This window comes from Nomascus leucogenys, chromosome 24, assembly GCF_006542625.1.
Source record: "Nomascus leucogenys isolate Asia chromosome 24, Asia_NLE_v1, whole genome shotgun sequence".
Taxonomy (NCBI): Eukaryota; Metazoa; Chordata; class Mammalia; order Primates; family Hylobatidae; genus Nomascus; species Nomascus leucogenys.
The window spans coordinates 20,218,185-20,243,816 of NC_044404.1; the positions used below are offsets into that span (position 1 = coordinate 20,218,185).

Genomic DNA, 25,632 nt, shown 5'->3' on the forward strand with positions numbered 1-25,632 from the left:
ATAATTATGCAGAGTTGGAGGAGCTTTTAACACAGATGGAGCTCAATCATCCCAATGTATTGATGGAGAAACAGGCTTAGCAAGTTCATGGCAGAAATGGGGCTCCAATCCTCTGTGAGGCTTCACCCGGAGCCTTAGCTATCAGGGAACATGAAATCTGTCCTGTGCAATCACCTTCTCTCATCACGTTTGCCACCTGCTTAAGACTCTCTTTCAAGTAAGCAGCATGTTCTTACTGACCACAAAGTAGCCATTGTCGGGGCAACTCTGGCAGTGACCTTGATCGCCTCTAGAATGCAAAACGCACTTGACTTATGCAAATACCAACACTTAGTGGCCCTTTGACTGCCAGGGAGCATTATGGACCTTTCGCTGAGTTTCACTTGGACATATGAACTTCTGATGTCAACTGACTCATTTAATTGTAGCAGGGAATCCCAATGCCTTTGGAAATAGAAAATAGATATGACTTAGGATGAAACATCAGTGGAAACAGACCTTTCAAGATTGATTTTTTAAAAAATATAACTACTGGCTAGCATAGTCATAAAATTAGATAGTTCTTCCTCCTTATTGAGAAAACAGAGTACAGACCGGGTGTGGTGGCTCATGCCTATAATCCCAGCACTTTGGGAGGCTGAGGCAGGCAGATGATTTGAGGTCAGGAGTTCGAGACCAGCCTGACCAACATGGTGAAACCCTGTCTCTACTAAAAATACAAAAAATTAGCTGGGCATGGTGGTGCATACCTGTAGTTCCAGCTACATAGGAGGCTGAGATGGGAGGATCACTTGAACCTGGGAGGCGGAGGTTGCAGTGAGCTGAGATCGTGCCATTGTACTTTAGCCTGGGTGACGGAGTGAGACTCCATCTCAAAAAAGGAATAAAAAAAAAAGAAAGGAAGAAAACAGAATACAAGGTCAGGCATGGTAACTCACACCTGTAATCCCAGCACTTTGGGAGGCCAAGGTGGGAGGATTGCTTGAGGCCAGGGGTTCGAGGCCAGCCTGGCCAACGTAGTAAGACCCTGTCTCTACAATAAAAGAAAAAGAAAGAAAACATAGTACAAAGGGTGGAGTCTGGGTCTCCAGTGTTGTTTGTCTGCTTGTAGGTCCTGCTATTGCAAGTGTGGACCATGTACCAGCCCCATGGGAATCACCAGGGAGCTTGTTAAAAATATAAAAATCTCAGGCTTTCCCCCAGACCTGGTAGATCACAATCCGTATCTTAGCAAAATCCCCCAGTTGACCTGTAGACCAGGAAAATTTGAGATGTACTGCCCGAGAGCACCAAAACATGTCAAACACAAAATAGACCTGAAACAAACGAAGAAAATAAAGTATTTACCATGCTTGCATTGTAATGAGAACGCACACAATAACTTCAGGGCATTTATGACAATAGGAATTCTTTTTAAATTAATAGATGGTTCTTTTTAGAACAGCTTAAGATTTACAGAAGAATTGTATAGAGTTCCCATATACCGCCCCCTTATCCCAACACATACACAGATTTTCCTCTTAATTAACATCATGAATTAGTGTGGCACACTTGTTAAAATTAATGACTCAATATTGATATATATTGATATATATTGAGCCACCACGCCCCGCCAAAAGTTTTTATATTATAAAAATGCCATAAATAAAAGACAATTGGCATGCTTACAGAATATATTTGCAACATATGTAGCAAACACTTGTTGTCTTGTCTTCCAATGTGTTGCCTCCTGGAAGCCGCTGATACAGAAGCCTGAGGGAACACACTCCCCCTGCCTCCTTCTCCAACACAGCAGAGCCAGGAAGGACCCGGATGGAAGTTAGGACAAAGAGGTCCAGAATTGGCACAGATACCAACAGACCATTCGTTGAAGAAGAAATCCAAACGGCCATAATGTGTATGTAAAAATGCTCAGTTGCACCAACAGCCAGGGGAAGCAAGTGAAAACAATGATACACAATTTTATACTCTTCAGATTGGGAAGAATTGACAAATGTGATCTTATCAAGTGCTGGCTATGGTGCCACCAGGAGTGTAAACTGGCACATCCATTCAAGAGAGTATTTTGGGAATGACTAGTAACATTGAAAGTGTGCAGGCCCTTCATCTGACCTATGTAATATTCTTACAAAAAACATTTAACCTGATAATCATGAGGAAGCAATAGGTAAATCCAAATTGGTGAGTGTTCTGCAAGACAACTGGTCTGGATTCAAGAGCATCAATGTCATTTTAAAAAAGAAACCAGATTAAGTCTGGGCGTGGTGGCTCACACCTGTAATCCCAGCACTTTGGAAGGCTGAGGCAGGTGGATCATTTGAACTCAGGAGTTTGAGACCAGACTGGGCAACATGGTGAAACCCCGTTTCTACAAAAAATAAAAAAAATTAGCTAGGCATGGTGGCATGTGCCTGTGGTCCCACCTACTGGGAGGATCGCTTAAGCCCAGGAAGCCGAGGCTGCAGTGAGCTGAGATTGCACCACTGCACTCCAGCCTGGGTGACAGAGTGAGACCTCAGCTCAAAAAATAAATAAATAAATAAATAAACAAAGAAACCAGATTAAAGAACTTTCTAGATTAAAGGACACCAAAGAGCCACGACAATTAGATGCAATGCCTGATTCTTGTTTGGATTCCGGATTGGAAAAAAGCCAACAAATTGGATATAAAAACCATTATTGGGACAATAGGGGAAATTTGTATATTAGATAGTTTTACTGTATACTAGATACAGTATTGTGTTCATGTTCTTGTCCCCGCCAAGACTGATGAGCCCCCATGGACTCAGATAGTCAAGATTCTTAGCAGGCTGTCAGAGCCTTAAGAAGGTTCTGAACCCAGGACTGAGGTAGGGGTTACTTCAGGCTGAGGGGATTAGCAAAGGCTTGTGAAGTGCTAAAGCCGTGACCTGGATACTTCAGGACTCAAATCCACCCACATTGGAATTCTCTGGGTGACTGCCCAGCCCCTTTGGCAGGACAGCCAGCCACAGGCCCTGATTGTGCAGGACTTCCTCCCTTTGCAAAGGCAGTCGGAGGCTGAGCAGGGTTCTACCCGGCTGGGTCCAGGCAGAAGTTTTTCCTCCCCACCTCCGGGTTTGTCCTCATCATCGGTCACTCCCATTCACAGCTTTAAGATTCTGGAGGCCAAGAATTTGGCTCCCCCCGGATCCATGGTCTGTGGATACCAATGTTCCGACTGGAGACGGGGAGCCAGCAAGACCCGGGGCTCCGGGGTCTGCCCAAGGAAGTTGCTCATGGGAGCAGACCTCTAGAGCAGGATTTGAGGCCAGGCCAAAGAGGTTAGTTACTGATGGGGGCTGCACAAATTGGGGCTTGTGGAGGGATGCCAGCTGGGAGGGAGAGACTGGAGAAGGGGGTGTGTGGAGAGCCCAAGAGGAGGCCCAGGGGGAGGTGGGCAGGCACAGCCTCTGTTGAAGGAGTCTCTCTAAGGCTGTTGGGGTCCTTCACCTGTCATTGTCAGGCCTGAAGAGCGGGCTCTTAAGGAGGCCAGGCCACACCTCAAGGGAAGATGGAGGTTACCAGAAGGTCATACCTAAAATTACGGGCAAAACCAGGGAGAGCTGTGAATAGGCTGAGTTAGGACTTGTGTTTACATTAATCCGAGGCCTTGCTTGGATTTCTTTCTAACCTAAACCACAGGCAAATATTCCCCTTTAGGGAGAGAACTCGCCGACATCTATTTAACATCCCTTGACTGTTGAGAGCGTCCACTGTGTGCCAGACACTTCGGTACACACAGAAAGAAACCCAGAGGAGGGTAAGATGCCCTTATAGGGAGATCTTTCTCCTGCCTTCCTCCATCTCTCTCTCTCTCTCGCTCACCTCTCTGAAGGCGGTCTAGCTTTGGGCTAAGTATACGTGGCCTTGGGAGTCAAATGGATCAGGACAACTCTGAGCTTTGTCACTGACCAGCTCTGCACAGGTGTGAGCCATTTTTTTTTCTTCAAGCCTCAGTGTCCCAATCTGCAAAGTGCATATGATAGTAATATCTACCTCATAGGGTCACCTTAGGGATAAAATGAGAGAAGCCCCATAAAGAACTTAGCGTGGTATCTGGGCTCAATAAGGCATCAGCTATTTTTATTAGCCATTGAACAAACATTTTTTCCTGGGACCCAATTTGTGCCATACAGAGTGCTAGGTGCTGCCAGGGAGAGATAAAAGAGACACCCTCAAGGATTCACAGTCTAGTTTGTTCATTTGTTGATTGATTTCATCAATAAATATGTATCATGCCCTACACTTAGCATTGGAGATGTCAAAGTATTAATAAAAGACACTGTCCCTGTCCGCAGGTTGCTCACAGCCTGGTGGGAGAGACATTGCAACACAATATGATTGGTGCTGTGAAGAGAGAGAGCACATGGTACTGGGAGAGCTCAGAGCAGGGGATTGATCCAGTTCGGGGCAGGGCGATGGATTCACAAGACATTTTGGCAAAGGCAGACCCAGCTTCCACGTTTCCCAGCTCACAGGTGCGCTCCTACCCTGGGGCCTTTTTACTTGCTCTTCTCTCTGCCTGGAGCTTTCTTCCCCTAGGATGTCCCTATAGCCTGCTCCTTCACCTCCTTCATGGCTTTACTCAAGTGTCACCTCCCCAGCAAGACCTTTCTTGGCCACCCTGTTTAAAGTGGCCACTCCAGCCCAGTGCGGTGGCTCATGCTTGTAATCCCAGCACTTTGGGAGGCCAAGGTGGGTGGATCACTTGAGGCCAGGAGATCGAGACCAATCTGGCCAACATGGTGAAATCCTGTCTCTACTAAAAATACAAAAATTAGCCGGGCATGATGGTGCACAGCTGTAGTCCCACCTACCTGGGAGGCTGAGGCAGGAGAATTGCTTGAACCCGGGAGGTGGAGGTTGCAGTGAGCTGAGATCACACCACTGCACTCCAGCCTGGGCAACAGAGCAAGACGTCTCAATAAATAAATAAATAAATAAATAAGTAAATAAATAAATAAATAAATCAAAAGTGGCCACTCCCACCATCAACAGTCCCCGTCTCCATCCCCAAACACGCACACTCAGCACTCCCACCCTGCTCCCTGCTTTATTTTTCTCCATTGCATCGATCACCACCTGACAAGCTGTACATTTTACTTATTCGCTTGTCTGTTTCTGTCTTCTCCCTCCAGAGTGCAAGCTCTGCCATGAGGGTAGGGTTCTCATCTGTTTTGCTCTTTGCTGTATCCCCAGTGTCTAGAACAGTGCCTGGCACATAATAGGTGCTTGCTAAATAGTTATTGAACGATAAGTATGTTAAGTTTACAAAGATGAGTAGGAGTTGAGTAAGAGAAGAAAGCGAGGGAATAACAGATGAAAAGGGAACAGGGGGAGGGAGAGAGAGTCAGAGAAAGAGAGAGAGAGAGAGAGATTGAAATTAGTGAGTTTAAGGAACTAAAAGCCTTCACATCCAGCTTCTTCCCAGGAATGTTTAGGGGTGGTATAAGGCAAGGCTGGAGTAGGTGGGGGGCCAAGTTGTGCGGGGCCATGTCCTGTGAGGGGATACAGGTGCCTCTGACTTGGGTGGATGTGCTGTGTGCTGTTACAGAGGTTAGGAAGATTGACCCAGGAAAAAAGGAGGAAGCCATGAACTCTGCTGGGGAGGTATCAGGGAAGGTGTCTCAAAAGAGGAGGCACCTCCTCTTAGGCCCAGGGAAAGAGTTTCAATGTTATTCTAGATGTGATGGACATTCTGAAGGCCTGTTCCCACATCCCCTCTCCTAACAGACAGACACTGGGTTAGAAACTTTTCGGTGCTTGCACTGGTGGATTTCACTTTGCATTTGGTCCTCGTCGTGCCTAATGGGACCTCTGCCCACAAAATTGCTCAAGAAACATTTGCTGGGTTGGATTGGGATTGAGACAGGTGGAGTGGCCTTGAATTGTAGATGATTGAGGCTCATGAGCCTAGAACCTTGGGCACCATCTGTGATCTTGCCAGGCAGAGTGACAGCCTTTCCTAGGGTTTCTCCCTCCTCAGAAAAAGAAGGGACATTACCATGTGGAAAAACAAGTAGGCTTTAACCAGCTAGAAAAAGAGAGTGGAGAGCATTTTAGGTGGAGGAAAAACAACAGAAAGAAAGACAGGAAGATTAGTTCATGGTAGATTTCTTAAGAATGAACAGTTTAATGGATTACATTTTTCAAAGATAAAACATGTATTTGCTATGAAGTTGGTGTGTGGATTGCCTTCTCAGCCAAAGTTATGGTGAAAGTTGAACTTGAGCCTGTTATTAACCAATAGCTGTAACATATGTATAAGCTGCAATGTGCATCCTAGGCTGACACCCAGATAGAACTAGCGGTGTGTATCTTTACAGGAAGCTGCCAATTTACAGCCTGGCTGAAATCCACATGGGGCTGCTTCTACTTCCAGATTTAATTGGTTCATCCATCCCATCATTCTTTTATTCCACAAATAATTATCAGCCACCAGACATGCATTAGGGGCTGGGTGCAGTGGCTCACACCTGTAATCCCAGCATTTTGGGAGGCCGAGGCAGGCAGATCACTTGAGGTTGGGAGTTCGAGACCAGCCTGGCCAACATGGTGAAACCCCGTCTCTATGAAAAATACAAAAATTAGCCCAGCGTGGTAATCTCAGCTAGTCAAGAGGCTGAGGCAGGAGAATCACTTGAACTCGAGAGGCGGAGGTTGCAGTGAGCCGAGATCACACCATTGCACTCCAGCCTGGGTGACGGAGGGAGACTCCGTCTAAAAAAGAAAAAGATATGCATTAGGCCCTCTGCTACCTGCTAATAATATAACAAAGAACAAGACGAACATGTTTCCTGCCCTCAGATGCCTATATTCTAGGGGAAGGCATAAGGCACATGAGCCATAAACAAGTAAGTAAAAGAGAGTTAAAGATGATGGTCAGTTCCATGAAGGGGAAAAACAGAGTGACCTTGGGTAGGTAGTCAGGGGAGGCCTCCTGGGGAAGGTGGCATTTAAGGCAAGACCTGGAGGATAAAGAATCAAGGACTAAGTATTCTAGGCAGGGGGAGCAGGAAATGCAAAAGCTGTTGTTGGAAAAGCTCAGAGAGTTCAAGAATAAGTCAATTCGAGAGCACAGAATTTCAGAGCCTGCGGGCACCCTGGAGCCCATCCACTTCTCTCATGCTGGTCATTGCTCTTGCCACATATCTGCACATGACTCTGGCCTGCATAAAATGTTGCGGGGAGGGGGCCCTACAGGGCAGGGAGCACAAAACAGTTGACAGCTGTCTTCATGTTACGGAGCAGCTGAAGGGCTTATGAGTTTTCTTTGTTTTTGAACCTTGGCAAAATGTAATTTTAAAAACATTTTTTACAGGATAGAACTGAGGCTTCATAACCGACGAAGCTGACTTCATGAGCTTTGACAGATCTTGTCTGCATTTTAAGTGTTTCCAACACTTAAAGATTAAGTTCCTTTTCCTGAGAAGTCGAGCAGGGGCATAGCCCACCCACTCAGTGCCCACCTCCCATGCGACATTTATTTTCCTAAAAAGTGGCAAATAAAAAGTGCCTTCCGGGGAGAGGAAACTCACCACTCCCAAGACAGCTCATTCAATTCCCAGGACACATGAGCTGTTAGAAAAACGTTCTTGGATCGAGCCAAAATCTGACTGCTTAGCGCGTCCGTGCCTGGTGGGTGTTGGTTCCGCAATCTGGAGCCACATGGGACAGTTCTGATTCCTCCTACACCCCACAGCCCTTCAGAGATTTAGAGACAGACTGGGTACCCCCAGCCACCTTCCAAACCCAAGTCAGCCCCAATTCCCCAATTCCCTCCCTTCTGTCTCCTATGATCCAGACACCACCTAAGCCTGCTCACATGGGGGACCAGGGCCAGGCACATCCCTTTGGGTGTGGCCTGCTAGGAGCCCTCGTTCTGGGCACCACACTCCTGCCATAACCGCCAAAGATGACCACTGCCTCTGTGATGTGACTAGTACTGGGTTTGGGGGTCACGCATGTGATTGCTGAGCTGTGTTACCCACCCTGTCCTTGTACATTTCAGCTTTGGGGGTCTTTGGACAGGGCCTGTTCACTCTCTTCTTGTTGAACTCAGGTTATCTTGTTCTTGATCAAGATCAGGATAAGATCAGGACAAGATCAAGATCCAACCTCCTTAGTCTGACCCCCAAGGGCCTTTGTGACCTACCCAGCTCCATCTCTTTGGCCAGTCCTTCCCACCATTCCTGAATTCTTCCTAACCACTTGAAGAAAGTTTCTGAGCAGTCACTTGGGGGCATGTCCCACCATTCTATTAAAAATAACCAATATTTACTGAGACCTTACTACGTGCCTAAACACCTACTGTGTACCAACTCAGAACATAGAGATGAGACAGGTACAATTATTTACCCAATTATTCATGATAGTGAACTAAGGCACAGAGCAGTTAAGAAACTTGCCAGAGGTCACACAGCTAATAAGTGGTGGTTCCAGGGCATGGGCACCATGCATCCAGCCTCAGTCCATGGTTTGCAGCTTGTATTGGCTTATGAGGACTGACCAGAGATTCCTCCAGGCAGAGAGCAATTGTGAGGCAGATTGGACTTAAAACTGTAAGGAGTGGTTGAGGACTAGGGCAGAGCAAAACACATACCACATCTATGGGGGCAGCTACTTCTTGGCAATGGCCAGTTGTTCCCTGTAGGAGTCCAGACCCAGGATTCCTAGATCTTTTTAAAAAGAAACTGGAAATGGAAATGTGGAAATGTGGATTTCTTTCTCTTTTTTTTTTTTTTGAGACAAAGTCTCACCTTGTCCCCTAGGATGGTGTGCAGTGGTATAACCTCGGCTCACTGCAACCCCTGCCTCCTGGGTTCAAGTGATTCTTCTGCCTCAGCCTCCCAAGTAGCTAGGATTACAGGCACTCACCACCACACCCGGCTAATTTTTGTACTTTTTAGTAGAGATGGGGTTTCACCACATTGGCCAGGCTGGTCTCGAACTCCTGACCTCAATTCAGGCCTGCCTTGGGCTCCCAAAGTGCTGGGATTACAGGCATGAGCCACTGTGCCTGGCCTGGAAATGTGGATTTCTGTCTACAATCTCTTAGCATCTATACATTGGCAGCTAATTCCATTTTGTTTTTTTTAAAGCACCGTGTAGATCAAGCAAAGCATTTCCTAGGGCAGTATGGAGCCCTGGGCTGAAAGTTTATAACCAAAAATCCAGTTCCACTCATCAGCAATTATTGGAACACTGAACCAACTTAACCAACTGTAACTCAGCTCTCACTTTTCCACCTTGTTTATATAAGGAAACCACGTGACACTCTGGTGAGATGTCTTGTGAAAATCCCAATCATTATGTCCTTACTGGGTCTCAACCCTTTTTTGTAAAGAACATGGATTTGACAGACAGATGGGTCAGGTGTACGATTCTGGATCCTCTTTTTACTAGCTGTGTGACCTTGGACGAGGTACCTAACATCTGCCCCTCTGTTTCCTTGCTTACACATTGGGATCATAATGCCCCCATGAGATTTTGTGAAGATTAAGGAATACCATGAATGCTGAACTTGCCTTGCACTTGTGGCATAGCAAATGTTCATTAAAGACTGAGTTCTTCCCTCATTCCTTTCTGAGCCATCAGCCTTGTAATCCCCTCCAACAGGAAATGCCAGAGTGGACAGCGTATCAGATGAGTTCTATAACATTCCAGAGACAGGTAAGCTCCCTGTGGAAAGAAGGATCATGGGAGACTTCCTGGAGGAGGAGGACATGATGTAGATTTTCTGCCAATGAGCCCTGGGTAATCCTGTTCCATGTGCCAGCAAACCATTTGACAAGGCCAGGGATATCTCAGCAGCTTAGGTTCTCAGGGTGAGGGAGTGTCCAGGTTTCCATGGCTACCCTTGGCAGGGCTTTAGCCCTGGGGCAAGCCTGCACTTGATAGACCCAGCAAATGACAGAGAACAAGTGTGTTTAATTTGTTCTACAAATACTTCTTGAGGATCTATAATGGGTCAGACATTGTTCTAGGTGCTGAGATCAGAAATGGATCAGAGGAGAATTTTGCCCTCAAGAGGCTTCCATTCAATTGGAGGTGGAAGTGCCTGGGGCATCTTTAATCACCGAAGTGTGAATGGTTGGATCCATTACCAAGAAAGGGGAACTGGGAAAGACTGTTTTGAGGGGACAGTGAGTTTAGTTCTGAGGTTCCCAAGGGTTATTGGGATAGAATATCAGACTCTATCTATCTATCTATCTATCTATCTATCTATCTATCTATCTATCCATCCATCGATCCCTCTATCTATCTATCTATCTATCTATCTATCTATCTATCTATCTATCTATCTATCTATCCATCCATCCATCCATCCATCCATCCATCCATCCATCTCTGTGTAATCATATTTGATGTGTGGACTGGGCAGTGGGGTGAGAATTGAGCTGGAGCCAGAGGAATCATGCATTCACTCAGCAAACTCTTACTGAGCACCTACTATGTGCCAAGTGCTGGTTTACAGAGGTGAAGCAGACACAGAGCCTACCCTCATGGAGTTCTCAGTTTACTGGAAAGACATAATCACAATAATATTTATGGTAGTTATGACTTATTGAGCACCTACAGGGTGCCAGGCACTGTCTCGGGCCCCTCTGCCTGACTTACCGAATTCTCGGCGTTACTAAGCGAGGCTAGTTCTATGATTATCCTGTTTTACACAGATAAAACTGAGACCCAAAGAGGAGAAAAAGCTGGTTCAGGTGACACACGTGGTCAGAGCTGAGACACAGATTTGAATACACGTCTCTCCTATGTTGGATCTTGGATCTGACGTTGTGCTTTCTCCTGGTTCCTGTATTCAGTCATTGCTTCATTAAACATTGTTTGTTGAGTCAAAGCTAGGGCCAAACTGCTCTGTCCGGGACACCCCCGGATGCCTGCATAGAAATAAGAGCTAAATCCCTGAACTCGGATGAGCTCATCCAGAGAGTGGCTGAGACAGAGAAGGGCAACTCCAGAGGGCAGGTCCCACAAACACACCTGCATTTGGGGGGCCAACAGAGATGGGACGGGGGGATTAGCCACAGGAGGGCAGCCGGCACAGTGCAGCCTTGTGAAGCCCAGAGGGAGAGAGAGTTTTGAGAAGGAGGAGGTGGACTTTGAGATGAGTGCCCTGAGGGACTGAGGAGGTGACCCCCAAGCTTGGGCTATGCCAGGCTTTGGGGGTCCCTGAGGGCAAGCTCAAGGATGCAGCAGATGCCAGACAGCGAAGGGTTCAGAGTGGGGGATGACGAAGGGCAGGCTTCTCTGTTTAGAAATTTGGCTTTTAGAGAAAAAAAGAAGTAGAATTGTCACTAGAGACAAGGGATTTTTTTTCCTTTTTGTCGCTTGGTTTTGTTTGGTTGAGAATGGCGGGGCAGGTGTGTATTCGTAGGTGGGGGAGGAAACTGGTTGAGAAGGAGAAATGAAAATAAAGGATGGGGAGAGGACTCTTCCCCACGGCTCTGATCACTGCCAGACACCATCTATGTTTACTTCTGTCTTCACTATCTGTTTCCCACCAGCCACAAGGGCAGCTCTGTGAAGGCACAAGTTCTGTCTCATTCACCGTGGGATCCCGGTGCCTGGCAAGTAGTAGACAATTCATAAATATTTTTGATATTGAGTTGAATTCACAGGGTTCTTCTGGGAGCCCAGTGGTTAGTCCTAGGAAGAGAAGGGTTCATGGGGGCCTTAAGGAGGGGCTTCTCTCTAATGCTACCATGACAAGAGAGAGGGAGAGAAAAAGAAGTCAACAGCAAGGAGAGGCAGAAGCCAAAAATCCAAGTCTTTGGCGGGGTACAGTGGCTCATGCCTGTCATCCCAGCACTTTGGGAGGCATGGGTGAGAGGATCACTTGACCCCAGGAATTTGGGACTAGCCTGGGCAACATGGTGGGACCCTGACTCTATAAAAAATGCACAAAGAAATTAGCCAGGCATGGTGGTACCCATTGAAGTCTCAGCTACTCGAGAGGCAGAGGCAGGAGGGAAAAGGGCTTGAGCCCAGGAGGTGGAGGCTGCAGTGAGCTGTGATTGTGCCCCTGCACTCCAGCCTGGGGGACAGAGACAGACCCTGTCTCAAAAAAAAAAAAAAAAGCAAAAAATAAGTCTTCTCAAAAAAGTGTGTGTGGGGTGGTGGCATGAGGGGTGGAATTAACAGAAGTAGAAAATGGAGAATACTAGTAGCTACCTATGTCCTGTGAGAACACTCTAGAAGGTGAGCTGTCATTGATTTATTAGCATTACTCTGCATTTGCTATGGCTCTAAGTTATAAATTTCTAAATTCATTTAATCCTAACAACAGCTGTCTGAGGCAGATGAGCTTCAGTCAGCCCTGAGGGGATGTGGCTAGTGGTGAGGAAGCCAGGATTTGAACCCAGGACTTGGAGCTGATATACAGCCTGTGATGTTACCCACTGGGCCACACACTTCCCCAGCTGACATGAGTTTATATGCCTTATTTTATTTTTATGTATTCATTTATTCATTAATAGAGACAGGGGCTTGCTGTGTTGCTCAGGCTAGAGTGCAGTGGTGCAATCATAGTTCACTGTAACCTTGACCTCCTGGCCTTGGGCCATCCTCTCACCTGAGCCTCCCAGGGTGAGCCATTGTGCCTGACCCACATGTGCCTTGTTTTATATAGTACATTCCTCACCAGGAGCCTCTGGGGTTGGAGGGGCTCATAATTCTCACGTTTTACATTAAGAACAGAGAAATGTAGTGACTTGCCCAGGGTCACACAGATACTAAGTAGCTGAGCTGGGACTCCAGCTTGCATCTCTCTAACCGCAAGCCTGGCACTTTCCCCTTCCGAGGGGAGAACTGTAGGAAGTTAGCACAGAGTCCGGTGCCAAAAAAGGGCTACCACCTGGACGTGGCAGGCAATGTTCTGTGGTGTTTCTGCAGGCATCTCCCAACTCACCCCAGCTCAGGAACAGAGCAGAAAAAGTTGGGGGCTGGCAAGTTAGGAACAAGAGGAAGAGGACATGGACAAAGCTTCAAGTTCGGGAGCAGGGCTGCCTGTCTTCCCTGGCTGTTCCTGGGTTGAGGCTGAGCGAGACAGGATAAAATCTGAGCAGGATCCCACGGCTGGGGGACTTGGCAAAGACCCAGTGTGGTGGGTGGGAGGGAGGCTGTGCCCTGGAGGGGGATTCCAGGGTTCCTCTTCCTGGTGGGGAAGAGCCCTGGATCGTGGGTGGCCCAAGCCCAACTCTGATCACTGTCTCTCCTGATAGCCACCTGGACACTGTGACCTGCTTCAGAAAACAGCTGCTTTTGTGGCAGTAATCCCAGCACTTTGGGAGTGTGAGGTGGGTGGATCACTTGAGGTCAGGAGTTTGAGACCAGCCTGACCAACATGGTAAAACCCAGTCTCTACTAAAAACAAAAATGAGCCAGGCATGGTGGCGTGCGCCTATAATCCTAGATACTTAGGAGGTTGAGGCAGGACAGTTGTTTGAACCAGGGAGGCAGAGGCTGCAGTGAGCTGAGATAGGGCTACTGCCCTCCAGTCTGGGCAAAAGAGCCAGACTTTGTCTCAAAAAAACAACCAAAATAAACAACTGCTTCTGAATACACAGTGGAAAAAAATCCCCAGGGGTCGTGCCAGGGTGAGGGGAAGTAGGGCTTCCTATGTGAGTTACCAGGAATCTTGGAGCTGGCCCACGCAGGAGTGTGGGAGGTGACAGGTCTTTAAAACCAGGCAGGCCCAGCCCCGGCCTCTTCTGTGGGCCTGAGGACGGAGAAAAGGTCTCACTGGTGAGGAATCTCATCTTTGGAGCTGCTTTGCCTGAGGAAGGTGAGGAGAGCAGGGCTGAGAGAGGGGCTATGAGAGGAGACACCTGACCCCCTTGGTCAGGGGAACGGCCTGGAGAGGAGTGAACCCCCATCACCTCTCTCATAGACAGCAGGAGGGCTCAGCGGCGCCTTCTGTGCAGTGAGGCTCCGCAATGTGCGTTCTTTCCAGCCAGGAGACGTGAACTGGGAGGTCCTGGAGCTGCTGCATGTGGACTTGGGGGACCCGTTCCTTGGTGACCTGGCCACATCCTGGCCTCCACATCTTCCTTTGGGCTGTCCGTCTCTATTCTCTCCCCTCTCATTACTGCAACCGCTGCCCTCCTCTGAAATTCTCTCACGGCTATGCGCTTCCTCTCTGTGGTCGTTTGATTAAAATAGCTGAGCCCATATCCTCCTTCTGGGGCCCGCTTTGGGCTCTACTGAGTGGAGTGGCTCTCCACTCTTTGGGGCAGCCACTCCATGCCTCTGCCACCTCCGCCACAAAACTGCTTTTTCACTCTTTCCAGGGTGTTCTCAAATGCACCTGGGAGGTTGGTTTTCTCCAGGTATGGGGAGGCCAACAGATCAAGAAATGATTGCCATTTAAAAGATAGCTTGTTATTTACAGCTCCCAGAAGAGGGCCTGCTTCCCACCCAGGGGCACACAGGAAGTGCCAGGTCAGCAGGTCAGGAGGAGCCACGGGAAGCATCGCCCAGGGCCTTTGCTGTGATCTCTGGGAAAGGCTGGTAGGGCAGGGGACACAGTTTAGGACCGGCCAGTTTGAATCATGTCAGTGGAACTCCAGGCTTCCCTAGTTGTCCAGTGTCTGGCCCTGGGGTGATTTAGGGTAGGAGAAACCTTGGCTTGGAGTGTGAGAGTGAGGGAAAGGTGGCCTGGGTGTGCCAAGGGACTGGTTGTGTCAGCAGTAGGACGTATCCATACAGGCCTCAGCATCCTCAGTTCTTGCCTCCTCAGAAGAAAGAATTCTCATGCCTGTAATCCCAGCACTTTGGGAGGCCAAGGTGGGTGGATCCTGAGGTCAAGAGATCGAGACCATCCTGGCTAACACGGTGAAACCCCGTCTCTACTAAAAATACAAAAAATTAGTCGGGCACGGTGGCAGGCACCTGTAATCTCAGCTACTTGGAAGGCTGAGACAGGAGAATCACTTGAACCTGGAAAGCAGAGGTTGCAGTGAGCCGAGATGGTGCCAGTGCACTCCAGCCTGGCGACAGAGTGAGAAAAAAAAAGAATTCGACTGAGGGGCATAAGGCAGAAGGAGAGACTGAGGCAAGTTTCACAGCAGAAGTGAAAGCTTATTAAAGAGCTTTAGAGCAGGGACGAAAGGAAGTAAAGTACACTTGGAAGAGGGGCCAACCAGGCGACTTGGGAGATTCGGGGGTTCTGTTTGACCTTTGACTTGGGGTTTTATACATTGGCATACTTCCAGGGTCTTGTTTTCCTTATTCCCTGATTCTTCCCTTGGGTTGGTGGGGTGGGCTGTCCACACGCTCAGTGACCTGCCAGCACTTGGGAGGGAGCATGCGCAGTGTGTTTACTGGAGTGGTGCACATGCTCCTTTGAGGTGTTCTTCCCTTACCAGCTGAACGTCCCTAGCAGGTCATATACCAGTTAAATGCTGCCATTTTGCCTCTTCATGCACATGTGTGAGCCCACTCACCCAGCTCCTGAGATCTTACTGGAAGCTGCTGATCACCCGCTTCAGGTGTTCCTGTTTATTGGGAGACTGCCTTTCCCTGGTGCTGGCTGTGACCAGTTATTATTTTAGAGAGACGGTTAACAATTGCCTGCCCATCACCTGATGGTCGCCTGACATTCCTGCCCTGCTCCTGTCTGATCAGCTACCTACTGTCACAGTCGGTCTGCATATGAAAGGCAGGCTCACAGAGGAGCCATTTGAGGTATCTAGGAATTAACTAGCCCTGGAAGGAGCAGGCTGTCTCTGGCCTCCAAGATGTCAAAGCGTCCTAAAATATAGAAAATCAAAAGCATGTTTAGTGCCCAGAGATGCTCAGAGGCAGTGGAATAGAGTCAAAGAAATAGATTCACAGTCCTGGGCCAAACCCTTGGGGAACTCACTTCACCTGCCTGAGCCTCAATTTCCTTATCTGTAAAATCAACAACTGTTATTCATTGAACAAATGACTGTTTAAAAGGACAGACACCGGGCCTGCCAAGGTCACTGATGGGTTTAGAGAGATAGTGGATAGTGCTTGGCACACCAGAGGTGCTCAGTGAGTGGCAGTTGGTGTCCTTGTGCCGCAGCTCCAGGGAGCAGCAGAGAAAGATTGGTGTGGAATGGTGGGTTCTAGGGCCATTTCTTTGACTGTTTGGAGCCCTTGGAGCAGAGGCTATGGGTGGACAGAACCCCCAGGAATGTTCTTGGGATTCAGAGTTGCTGCTGGACAAGGGTTGTCCTGGAGGCCAGCTGTGGACAGAACCCTCAGGAATGTTCTTGGAACTCAGAGTTGCTACTGGACAAGGGCTGGCCTGCCAGCCCAGTAGCCAGGAGCCCCGGGGAGTCTGAGGCGTGTTTGGAGGCCAGGTCTTGGGAGGTGCCAGGGGTTCAGGTAGAGCTCTGGCACAAGCGACCGTTCAACTCAGGGACTTGAGACAACAGAGCACTGAAGGGGAGAGCCCCAGGCCTGCCCAGCTATGGACAAACAAGGACTTTGGATCCTGGGAGGAAGGGAATCAGGCAGCTGCCAGCAAGGAACCGCCGAGAAGCCAAATTAGAATCAGGTGCTGGCCTGAGACACATGGAATTTCCTGGACTCTAGGCTGGCAATGGCTGTTTTTACCAAAGACAGATTCTAAGAAGTGAAGCCAAGGGCTCTGGCCTGAGAGGTAGAGCATGAGAAGGAGCAAACACAGACCCCTCAAATGATTCATACCTCTGGGAAGGGAGGCTGTGTGGTGCAGTGAGGGGTGCAGAAGGATGGGGCTCGAATCCAGCCTCCACTGCTTAATGGCTGTGTGACCTCTGGCAAGGTCCCTGAGCTTTCTGAGCCTCAACTTTCCCAGTGGCAAAATGAGGACAGTAATACCTACCCCGCAGCATTCTCGTGAGCCCCCAGGGTTGACTTATTCTTTAGGCAGACACAGTGCCTGGGTCCCAGGAGAATGTCTTAATTTTATAAATTCTTTTAAAACTAAGAGGAAAGAAATGAACATAATAATGAATATATAATAATAAATCCAGCTTGGATTATATTTTTCTTTATAGCAACATAGTTGTCAAAAATAATCATGTGAATATAGATATAAATATAAAGATATAGCAGAAAGATGCCTACAAAGGCAAAAGCGCTTGGGGCCCATAAGAGCCATAACCAGGCCCTGAAAGCCACTAGCACATTGTGGGTGCCCAGGCTTCACTGCTGAGCACCTCCTCTGGGCCAGGCACTATTCTCAGTGGTAGAATAGAGGGGTGCATCTGCCCAGCCTCTGCCTGCAAAGAACCATCAGGGTAGACATCCTTGAAAACAGGCAACTACAGCACTGTGAGCTAAAAGGAGTACGAGATATAGAATCACCAGCTTTCTTTCTGCCCTCCTGCTGTGGGCATCAAGTGCTCTGTGGCCAGGAATTTTTTTCTTCTGTCTTACATCTTTCATCAAAGGCCATGTCTAGGTTATATCAAGTCCTGCTTCTTCACGTATGCCACCAAATCTCCGTTTAAGAACCCTGCCCATTCTCTGGTCCCTTTTAACCATTTTGCTAATGGGGTGAGTATGTCTGGGGCGTTTGTGGCTAAAAGTGCACTGGTGGTAGGGACAGTGTCCCTGCGAATGCTTCCATTATTGCCCCTGTGCCTCCAGGGCCCTCAGTGGACCTCCAGTTTTTTGCCTCATCTTTTCTGGCTGGACTCACCTTGTTTATTGCCCACCATGACGGGGAGTGGAATAGGTGGGGCCTGGTGGAGAGCCAGGGTGGGATCTGAATGGGCCACGGGGGCATTGCCTGATAGACCTGTCATGGGTTGTGTTTTTTTTTCCAGAACCCCAGAGATGAAAGGCCTCCTCCCACTGGCTTGGTTCCTGGCTTGTAGTAAGTGCTGGCCCCATGACCTCCGAATGAACTTTTACCCCATGGGAGTAACAGGGTGGTGAAAAGGACACCAGCCATTGAGGTCGTAGAGACGTGGTTTTGAATCTCAGCTCTGCACTGACTGCATAGACGTCAGCAAGAGCCTTCATGCCTCCGAGCGTCTGTTCCTCATCTGGCATGGGCTAATGCAGGCCATGCGTAAGGCTGTGGCAGGGTCCTAGGAGATATTGTACCTCAGCTGTGTAAAGGTTGTGGACATGGAGGTTATGTGGCTGGCAAATGTAGGAGGCAGATTTTTTCCTTGTATGCAAATAAAATAAGATTTACAAAATCCCCAAATCAATCCAAATAAAAATCAAAACTCTTAATCTAAATATCCCAACCTATGATTCCTGGGTCATTCTCAGCTCAGGCTTGTCCAGCTGGGAAATGACTGTATAGATGGCTTTAGTCCCATCCTGCGGCCCCGTGACCGTATATACAACCCCCGACAGGCTGTCCTGCTCTTTGATGTCTTGCTAGATCCCTAGAGACTCTAGGAGGAGCTGGAAGCCTGGTGCAAGGAGAGAGCCTTGGGCTCACTGTAAAACCCTGGACAGGGCACCTTTTCCCTCCACGCCTCAGTTTCCCATTTGTAAGATGAGGGAACCGGCTTCAGCGATTTTTCTAAGAGTCCCATCCTGCTTTTAGATTCTCTGCCTTATGTTCTAAAGGGTGTGAGGGGAGGGAGTGGTAGGGAAGAGGGATATATTGCCAAGAGAGACAGGAAGCTCCTGTCTGCCTGCTTCATGCAAATACATTATGAATTATACCTTAAATGTCATGGTCACTTACTATGTGCCTGCCACCGTGCTCAAAATTTACATAGTTGATCTTATTTTAACCCTCATGACAACTCCAAGATGTAGCTGCTAATTTTGGGTCCCCATTTTCCAGATGATGAAACTGAGGCTCTGACTCCATTCAATATCATACTTTGAATTAGTGGCAGAGCCCAGATTTGAACCCAGGTCTGCTCATTTTTCAATTCCAAACTCTTAACCAATTCTTCATACTGCTTGCACCTCCCTTCCCACTAATGGAGAGAATAAAAAAGAGACACGCAGGTCCCTCCAAGCCCTGGGTGAGAGAAAGGGTAGGAGATGTTGGGCAGTGGGCCTAAAGCAGGGCTGGGCTGCCTGGGTGTCACCTGGGTTCATGGGCTATCTTCCAGGTGTGCCTGCTGTGCAAGGAGGCTTGCTGGACCTAAAATCAATGATCAAGAAGGTGACAGGGAAGAATGCGCTGACAAACTATGGCTTCTATGGCTGTTACTGCGGCTGGGGCGGCCGAGGAACCCCCAAGGATGGCACCGATTGGTGAGCTGATGGCTATAACTGCCCTTTGGGCTCCAGGCTCTGCACCCATGTTTTCTTATTCAATTCCATATCAGTTCTGGAAGATGAGTATTAAAGTACCATTTTACAAATAAGAAAATTAAGCCTCAAAGAAGTTAGCTGGCGATCCCAAGATCTCAGTGGCCTAAGGTGTCAGTTGGTCGACTGTGGCATAACAAGTGGTCCTCAATGTAGTAGCTTATACAGCACTGGTCATTTACTTTGCTTATGAATCTGCCATTTGGGTAGGGCTTGTGGGGGTGGCTTGTCTCAGCTTCAGCTTGGACAACTGAGGCTGGACAATCCACCTTCCAGATGGCTCACTCCTATGGCTGGCAAGTACTCAGCGTCTCCTGGCCTAGGAGCGGGTCAGAGGCCTCAATTCCTGTCACTTAGGCCCTCCAAGGATGTTTGGGATCCCTCCCAGCATGGTGACTCTTGGGTTGCAAGAGTGAGTGACCCCAAACTGCAAGACCAAAGGGTATGGTGTTTTACAGTCAGCCTCAGAAATCCCATTGTGTCACTTACACTGTAATCTTGGTCAAGGCAGTCACAAAGGCTTTAAGAGGGAGGGCATCTAGATTCCACCTCTTGATCGGGAAGTGCTAAAGTTCTAGAAGAATGTGTGAAATGGGAGATTTTGTTCCTTGGAAAGCATACCCAACAGGGTTAACAATTCTGATACTGCTAGACATATATAAAGGAAAGGGATGATCAAGCAAATGAAGGACAGATGGTTGGGGCCAAGTTTCTCACTGTTGGAGTGGGATAAGCCAAGGCAGGAAGCCAGAATGATCCACGTGCAAAAGGACTAGAGTTGGAGACATCAGTATGGACTCCTGTTTAGCTTATTGTAGATGCAGATGTTTACATGTGGAAGTATGCATAGGTAGCAGTATGCATAGATATCATGGATATATTAGTATCATACTAATATAAGATGTAAGTAATAGGAGAAAATGGTGTTTCCTCTGTAAGATCTTCTCAGTTTTTCTGTAAACCAAGAATACTTTTTATGTGCAATCTGCTACACCTAACATACAGTCATCCCTCGGACTGGTTCCAGGACCCCTGTGAATACCAAAATCTGCAGATGCTTTAGTCCCTGATATAAAATGGCACAGTATTTTCATATAACCTGTGTGATCATATACTTTTTTTTTTTTTTTTTTTGAGACGGAATCTTGCTCTGTCACCCAGGCTGGAGTGCAGTGACGCAATCTCGGCTCACTGCAAGCTCCGCCTCCCGGGTTCATGCCGTTCTCCTGCCTCAGTCTCCCAAGTAGCATATACTTTTTTTTAAATACACATGGGCAAATAGAAACATTCTTTTGCTATCAGTGGAGAGGGTCTAAAAGAAATGACATCCCAGTAGCAACAAGCACACTTAATGCCTAGATCTAGTTTCCAATGTCATTCTTCAATAGAAGGCCCCTTCCAAGTCATATATATATAGCCAGGGTTCCTTAAAGAAATGGTCAATTCTAGGACCAAGGCAGGAAATATACAAGATGAGCCTGGAACTTCTTTTAGTGCCAAAAAGTAAGGAAGTACTTAAATAAACACAAACAAAACAAAAGCCCACATTGATGGGGATGTGACAAGAGGCACCTGTGCTGACTGAAAGAGCCCCCAGTGGCCAACACTGGAACAATTTAGCAACCAAGTAAATAGCCCCAAACTCCAGTCTTATCATGAGAAAAAAGAAAATCAGACAAATCCCAATAGTGGGGCATCTTACAAAATATCTAACCAGTACCCCTCAAAACAGTCAAGAACAAGGAAAGTGTGAGGAACCGCCAGAGCCAAGAGGAGCCTAAAGAGACAAGACCATGGGCTGGGCGCGGTGGCTCAGGCCTGTAATCCCAGCACTTTGGGAGGTGGAGGCGGGTGGATCACCTGAGGTCAGGAGTTTGAGACCAGCCTGACCAACGTGGAAAAACCCCATCTCTGCTAAAAATACAAAATTATCTGGGCGTGGTGGCGCATGCCTGTAATCCCAGCTACTCAGGAGGCTGAGGCAGGAGAATCGCTTGAACCTGGGATGCGGAGGTTTTGGTGGTGAGCTGAGATCGTGCCATTGTACTCCAGCCTGGGCAATGAGAGCGAAACTCTGTCTCAAAAAAAAAAAAGAAAAAAAAAAAGACAAGACAATGAAATGTAACATGGGATCCCCAGTGGGATCCTGGGACAGAAAAAGGACATTAGGTGAAAACTAGGGAACTCTGAATCAATTATGGCTTTTTTTTTTTTTTTACAATTAGTGTGGTAATAATGATGTATTATTATTTAGTGAATAATTATCAATGTATCAATATTGGTTCATTAATTCTAACAAGGGTCTCATACTAATATAAGATATTAGTAATAGGAGGAACTGGGTGTTTCCTCTGTAAGATCTCAATTTTTCTGTAAACCAAGAAAACCTTTTATATGCAGTCTGCTACCCTAACATACAGTCATCTCTTGGACTGGTTCCAGGATCCCCGTGGATACCAAAATCTGCAGATGCTCTAGTCCCTGATATAAAATGGCATAGTATTTGCATATAACCTACGTGATTGCATCCCCCCAACCTTTTTTTTTTTCTTTGAGACAGGGTCTCACTCTGGTTGCCCAGGCTGGAGTGCAATGGTGCGATCTCAGCTCACTGCATCCTCGACCTTCTGCACTCAGGTGATTCTCCCACCTCAGCCTCCTGAGTAGCTGGGACTACAGGCACGTGCCACCATGCCTGGCTAATTTTATATATATTTTTTAATAGAGACAGGGTTTCACCATGTTGTCCAGGCTGGTCTCAAACTCCTGGATTTTAGCAGTCTGCCTGCCTTGGCCTCCCAAACTGCTGAGATTATAGGCATGAGCCACCGCGCCCAGCTGTGATCACATACTTTAAATCATTTCTAAATTACTTATCATAGCTTATACAACGTCAATGCTATGGAAGTTGCTGTTGTATTGTTTAGGAATAATGACAAGAAAAAAGTCTGTACGTGTTTAGTACAGACACAATAGGCCTGCTTACATTTTCCATCCATATTGGTTGATCCACAGATGTGGGACCTGTGATACGAGAAGTTTATTTCTGGCTCACATAACAGTTCAGTAGGAATCACACATTGGCTCCTCCCATCTTGAGTTCTGCCATCCCCTGTGGCCTCAGAATCCTTTGCTGGGTCATCTCCATCCAGCCGAAGGATGGCGGCAGAGGGACAATGGAGTAAAGTGTGGGTGGTTTGTCTGGGCAGGTCTGGAGGGGGAGTGTATTAATTCCACCTACCTCCCCTGGCGGGGACCAAATCATGTGGCCACACCTACTCGCAAGGGAGGCTGGGAAATGTAGTCTAGTTGTGAGACCAAGAGGAAAACGAGAGTCCATGACCTGCTGGCTAGAAATGAGGAGCAGGAAATTACTCAAGTCACACTACCAGATCCTCCCTGCCACATCGCGTCCACCAAGGTGGCCTCTGCTAAAGTGACGTGGTTGAATTTTTGCTCCTATTAGGGATGGGGTCAGGAGGGCACCCCTCCTACTCGGGATCTAAGTCTCTTGCACGGGCAGGTGCTGTTGGGTGCATGACCACTGCTATGGGCGGCTGGAGGAGAAGAGCTGCAACATTCGGACACAGTCCTACAAATACAGATTCGCGCGGGGCCTGGTCACCTGCGGTAAGGCTGGGGCTTCCCGTTCGGGCCATTGGAAGAGCACCTGACTTTAAGTTCAGCTGCCCTAGAGAACAGCCATCCTGTATCTTGTTGCGGGAGGAGGAGTTGGGTGCAGAACTGGGACGACACGAGCAGAATTATTGCAGCTGTATCAGACCCCCAGGGTAGGGCTGAATCGTCTTAGACAGCATCCACTGGGTGCAAAAGTGCTTGACATGCTTCCTTTTTCTTGATTCCCCCCCAAAATACCTGTAGAGTATGTTTAGTCTCCTCCATTTTAGATATCACGAAACGGGAAGCTCGAAGGCCTGCCAGTGCACACAGTAGGATTCAAGCTCAGGGCCTCTGAGTTCAAGGCTAAATCTGGGGATTGTTCTGCTCTATGAGAATGAGAGTTCCTCCAGAGCAGCAGCTGCCTCCACCATCAGACTGGGAGTCCCCCAGAGGAAGGAAGATGCTTCCTCTATCAGACTAGGAACTCCCTGAGGGCAGGAGCTGTCTCTTGGACTGAAATCTCACCCTGAGCAGCAGCTGTGCCCCTTCCATCAGATTCTCTATTCCCCCGATTTGGGAGCCATGCCTCTTCCATCAGGCTGAAAGCTCCTCGGAGCAGGAAGTCTATGGGGTCTCTGCTGAGACTGGAGCATGCTCTTCCCACCCTCATTCTGCTCTTGGTGTCCTGTTGCAGAGCCCGGGCCCTTTTGCCATGTGCAGCTCTGTGCCTGTGACCGGAAGCTCGTCTACTGCCTCAAGAGAAACCTATGGAGCTACAACCCACAGTACCAATACTTTCCCAACATCCTCTGCTCCTAGGCCTCCCCAGCGAGCTCCTCCCAGACCAAGACTTTTGCTCTGTTTTTCTACAACACAGAGTTCCGACTCTGCCTGGTTCCTGAGAGAGGCTCCTAAGTCACAGACCTCAGTCTTTCTCAAAGCTTGGAGGACCCCCAGGGCCACACTGTACCCTCCAGTGAGTCCTAGGAGAGTGACTCTGGTCATAGGACTTGGTAGGGTCCCAGGGTCCCTAGGCCTCCACTTCTGAGGGCAGCCCCTCTGGTGCCAAAAGCTCTCCTCCAGCTCCGGGTTGGCCATGTCTCTTTTCTTCTCTGAAGACAGCATCCTGACTCCATTTGGAACACTTTCCTGAGATGCACTTACTTCTCAGCTTCTGCGATCAGCTTATCATCACCACCACCCTCCAGAGAATTTTTACACAAGAAGAGCCAAATTGACTCTCTAAATCTGGTGTATGGGTATTAAATAAAATTCATTCTCAAGGCTAATAAAAACCACATTGGCATTTTCCTCTGCTGTGGGGGATCGCTAGTGCCTCTTTCTCTGCCGCTGGGGCAATAAACCCAAAGGTGTCTACATTATCTCAGAGACAGAAGGGAAGATTAGTAAATGCAGGGTTTTCTGGGATGAGCTTCAGGCTTTCTCTTGGGTTTATTTCCTTAAACCTTGGGGTCCTCTCCAGTGTTGGGTCTCATTCTTCCTCGATGGGGTCGGGGAAAGATAACTGGTGATTATGCCAGTTTCAGCTTCCAGGCCAGAGAGGGTGGCATTCAAATCTCGGTGCTGGCTTCTTCAGCTGTGTGGTCTTGGACCCATTACTGAACCTCTTTGACTTTCAGTCTCTTTGAGAAAGAAACGGTCTTGTTCCTTGCAATGTAAAATGAGACTTCTAAAGCCCACCTTGATGCTGATATGGGGGATGCTGAGGTTCTAGGATTTCACACAGCAGGAATTTTTTTTAATAGGTGTCAACTGTGGGGTTTAGTTTTTACAAAGTAAGGACATTAAAAAAACCAACCCATCTATCAATTCATAAAAGAATGGACGTTCTGATACTAAGACTGAAAGAAGAAAGGATGTATTCCAAAACAAAGGAATGTCCTTCCAAGAAAGGACCTATGGCTTCTTTATTCCGACATACCCCAAAATAACTGCATGATAAATAGGGTCTATATTTAAGAAGCTCCAGTGTTGAATGTTTTCAAAATAAAATTTAATTTTATGAGATTACCCTGAATGCACCAGTGCTTTAGAAAAGTTTGATTTAGACTCAGTGTCTATATTTGACAATGCCACACGGGGAGGGACTTAAATGCTGAATTTGCTCATGAAATATTTAAAATCAAAGCCATTTCCCAGATCCAATTTTGAATGGGTATGTGGGGGAGATTGAAGGCTTCACTCTAATCCCATTTTCCTTCAATCATGATATTCTGGATGACAGAGAAGAGAAACCCAGTCCAGATTTCTCCGTTCTCCCATGAGGGTCAGGTGGGAGGCAGGGCAGTGTTTTGCTGGTAAGTTCTGTAGGAGGGGGTGTGGGCAGGCCCTTCTCATTGGCACATCCCAGCTCAGAGTCCCAGCATCCACACAGGAGAAGGATGCTATGAGATTGTGAAGGCAACACTACAGGCTGGTGTGGTATTGAGCTGGAAGGAACCATGGAGAACCTTCATTTATCTACCAAGAAATTGAGGCCCAGAAAGTTTAGGAGACTGTCCAAAAGTCACACAGCACATCAACAGCAGAAGTAGGATTCGATCTCAGATCCTAGCTTTAAACCCTGGGCTCTGGCCACTATCCCACATTGCCTTCAACCCCAGCCCACAAAAGGAGCAGTTCAGGGACTCACCCACATTAGGGGTTCATCAGGGGAGCCCCTGGATTCCAGCTGAGGGCCAGCTCCATGTCATCCCTGCTGCAACC

The 25,632-nt window shown here is 47.8% G+C and overlaps 1 protein-coding gene across 4 annotated transcripts; it reads left to right on the plus strand.

Moving 5' to 3' along the window:
* Nucleotides 1-1,832: 1,832 nt before the first annotated feature.
* On the plus strand, nt 1,833-24,933 carry PLA2G5 (phospholipase A2 group V). Of its 4 annotated transcripts, none has more exons than XM_030805754.1 (6): nt 1,833-1,897; nt 17,820-17,869; nt 19,083-19,227; nt 21,845-21,921; nt 22,751-22,914; nt 23,600-24,933. In XM_030805754.1, the coding sequence occupies exons 2-6, from the start codon at nt 17,830-17,832 to the stop codon at nt 23,951-23,953; spliced, it is 780 nt and encodes a 259-aa protein (XP_030661614.1). In that variant the 5' UTR covers nt 1,833-1,897; nt 17,820-17,829; the 3' UTR covers nt 23,954-24,933. The 4 variants fall into 4 exon arrangements, with proteins under 4 accessions (XP_030661614.1, XP_030661612.1, XP_003271602.1 ...); XM_030805752.1 differs by lacking the exon at nt 1,833-1,897 and adding an exon at nt 3,034-3,302; XM_030805753.1 differs by lacking the exon at nt 1,833-1,897 and adding an exon at nt 9,623-9,693.
* Nucleotides 24,934-25,632: the final 699 nt, after the last annotated feature.